Genomic DNA, 3633 nt, shown 5'->3' on the forward strand with positions numbered 1-3633 from the left:
GAACAGTTGCAGCGAAGCACTGAATTTGAGAACTGCTTGAGATAAGCTGATCTCTCCAGTCCTTCCAAAAGCTGTTTGGCCTGCCCTGCATGCTAGACCAGGTCTCTGGCTAAGGGGTCAGATCCACATGGTTGCCTCTCTGAATATCAAAACCAAAACAATGTATCAGGCTTCTTTCTTGCTTAAATTTGGTTAACATTTTTGAAGCATGTTAATGCAAATTCACACTATACCTTATGTTTCTCTATACATGAGCTTTCTCTTTGCTAGAGGAAAAAAGGAGCTGTCCTAAGATAAGTAAAATTTCCTGAGTTGTTTCTATCAGATCAGCTACTATTGCCCTTCAGGTATCCAGGGACAAGCCATAACAACATCTGAAATATGGTTAATGGCTTATGCTAAAAGGATACTAGAAGAAAATAAATCCCTTGTGGTGTTTTAACTACCAAACTAATCATAAAATCCCTGAGGGGGGGAAAAACATTAAAAGGCAACATAATGCTATCACCTCATAGCAGTTTTGCAAGAGATATTTTTAACTGTTTGCTTGAAAAGTACCTCAATGGCAAACAATTATTATTGCTATTAAATATGAAATTCATTAGTGGGATAACCCTTGGTAGAGACACGAAGTCAACTCTTACATGGAAGTCACTGATTAGCTGCTGCTATAGAATTCTGCCTCGGATCATTCTGTGCCTCAGTTTCTGGAATGTTAAAACAGGAACAATACCCCATGCTCCTTGCTGCTTTCCATGCAAAGACAGAATGAGCGATAGGATATGTGAAATTATATGAAAATGCTTCAAGCTGGAAGCAAGGTGGTTGAAGAAGATAAACCATTATTGGCTTCTGTAAGACACACTAGTGTGCAGGAGAAAGGTCAGGTACTTATGCTGCTGCCACTCCACACAAAGAGCGTGAATTCTGCCAAGTCAGCAACAGTGACTCCATAACGACAGACAGCCTACGTCCCAGAATGTGCGGATGGCAACAACGCCCCTCCTACATGCACAGCCTGCTGCTTCCTGGCTTTTCTTCTTTTCCCTCTAAGCTTCTTGGCACAGAACTCATCCTTTTCAACACTTAACCCTTTTCCTTTCTAGCATACTTCTGTATCAAGTCCTAATGCTACTCTCTTACTCCCTGATACCACAATGGATGGAAACTGCTAAAATGCAAAGGTCGTCATCCTGTTCCTGTGCTTGAACCCATCAGAGTGCCTCCTACCCACCTGACCGACAGTGTAAGGGGACACATAACTCAGGTGACACACAAGTCTCCACATAATTTGACTGTTCCTACCTCTTAGCCCTCATGCCCTCACACACCTTAAATCACACCCCAGCATCCAGCCAAGCACAGCCATCTGTTATGCCACAACATCTAGTGCCATTCAGGTTTGAGGCTTTAGTTCATCTGGAAATGTCCCTCCTAAGTTCTTCCTTCTCTTATACTCTGCTCCTTGCCACTCCACCTGTGTGGCCACTGTATCCAGCACATACATCTAGGGCTGCCTTTATCACAACATTAGGATGGCTATGTGTGATTTCTCTTAGACACAGCTCCATGGAGGCCAGAATCATACCCAGATATTAATCCTAGGACACCAATACCTGACCTTGCAGTAGACTCTCAATACATATTTGCTGACTCAAAGTTCCAACTGTAAGCACTAGTTCATTTGATTTCTTTCACTAAACTATTTACTACATAATAGATTGTCATATTCTAGTGCAAAAGACAAGGAAATAAAACAAAATTCGACACATCTGAATGCAGTTACACGTTGTGCTACTTACTACAAAGGAAACAAATAAGGAGATGGCATAGTGAATCCACTGGGATGAACATGAAGAATCTACTTTAGTTAAGAGTCCAGAAAGACCTTGCCAAGGAGATACCATCTTAGGTGAAACTTAGATGATGCTGAACCAGTCGTGCAAAGGGACAACACAGGCAAAATCCCATGGGTGGAAAAGAATTGTTAGTTGAAATCATTTGGAGATGGCTAGTCTTAAAAAAATGAGTAAATAAAATTAAAAAAAAAAATCCTAAAAAAAGGGGGAAGGCTGGAGGGGGGCAGGTGGAGTAGTAGTTAGGGGTGCTGGACATGGCCGACTGTCGTTCAAGTCCTGGACCTGGCAGCTTGCTTTCTCACTTTCTCTCTTGCGTGCGCTGTCCCTCTCTGGTCAAACTAAAATAAATAAATAAATAAAGTTAAAAAAAAAAATTCTTTTGGAAAAATAGAGGGAAGAAGAAGATGACCAGTCTTTTGGCTGTAGAGTAACAGGAAAAAAAAATCATTTATCTAAAAAATGAATTTGGTGAAATAAGGTAGGATGTGATCATAGAGGGTCCTGGTGGGCACAGTAAGGAGTCTGAACTTTATCCCAAGTGCAACAGGAAGCCATTCAAAGCCTATGAGCAACAGTTAAAATAATCTAACTTATGTTTCAGCAGAGCACCACAGAACAACTCCATTAAGTAGGTGAAAATGACTCTCCTGCCAAGGTCAGTACCCTCATGTAAAGATTATACCTCTGCCTGCCAAGCCAGTGTAGAAGCCGAGAGTGCAGATGTTCGGCCAGCTCCAAGAACAGCGATGGTTTCCCCATCATCATCCACCACTTTGAAGTCCAGGTCTTCGTTGTATTTTCTACGCTTCACTTGCCGTCCTGAACGTCGCTTCTGCAGGGTAAACACACCCATCAGAGAAGTTCAGTGAGTCGAAGGTGAAAGCTTGCACAAGAATATCATGTCATACCAAGGAGAGCTTTCTCATCTTACAAGAGAACTCTTCCTTAAATATAATCCCCTCCTAACCTTTATGTGAGAGAGAGAGAAAAGAAGAGCCAGAGACAGATATTTTTGACAGTCTGAATGTACCATGATCCTTCTGTTCCAGGCTGCCAATTAGCTAGGATAACTGTTACACACAGCCATGCCTGGCATGTTCAGGTTGGCCCAGGAAATAAACATAGGCTGTTCATGAGGCTTCCAGCCTCCACTGCAATTGGGCCAAAATACTGGGCCATTGCAACTGGGTCAAAAAACCTCTTTTAAGGATTAAATTCATTCAAAATAAGGTCTACCAGGTGAGGAATAGAAAAGCCCAATTTCCAAACTGCTATGATCTACGAAGAAGAAGGTAGTCATAGAGTTCTGCGAATTTATTCGTCGATGGCAGTGACAATTTCTGAAACTGGCTTCTCCTCCAATGTAACAGGACTAAGATCCATGATGTGGTGAGATAGTTTTTTAGGTTTTAGCTCAAATTCACTGCACTTACCACACAAAATGTATTGTGAAAAACTGACTTAAATATCAAATTTATTAGGACTTACTTTAAGAATTTCAAAACACTTCTTGAAATATAGGGAGACATCTTAAACTAGACAAAACAAAGTTCTGAGTCACCATTTAAGAACTCATCTCTTGGGATGGGACCAGTAGTTGGCATAATGGCTATGTCGCTGGACTCCCATGTAGTTGACCACGGTTCAAGTCCCAGACCCGGTAGTTTAAACTCACTCTGGGCGCGTGTGTATGCGTGCCCAAAATACTGAGAGGAGAATGTAAGAGAAGGGACTGTAGTGTGGTCATCCCCCCAGTGGGGGGGGGGGGGTGATT

At 42.0% G+C, this 3633-nt stretch overlaps 1 protein-coding gene across 1 annotated transcript in view; it reads right to left on the reverse strand.

Annotated features, from left to right (window-relative positions):
• Positions 1-3633, reverse strand: part of CHD6 (chromodomain helicase DNA binding protein 6) — a 266925-nt gene that overhangs the window by 131108 nt on the left and 132184 nt on the right. The window contains exon 5 of the mRNA XM_027770197.1: positions 2542-2691. Coding sequence (XP_027625998.1) covers positions 2542-2691 — 150 coding nt within the window. The remainder of the gene's footprint in view (positions 1-2541; positions 2692-3633) is intronic.

This window comes from Tupaia chinensis, unplaced genomic scaffold, assembly GCF_000334495.1.
Source record: "Tupaia chinensis unplaced genomic scaffold, TupChi_1.0 Scaffold000115_1, whole genome shotgun sequence".
NCBI lineage: Eukaryota > Metazoa > Chordata > Mammalia > Scandentia > Tupaiidae > Tupaia > Tupaia belangeri.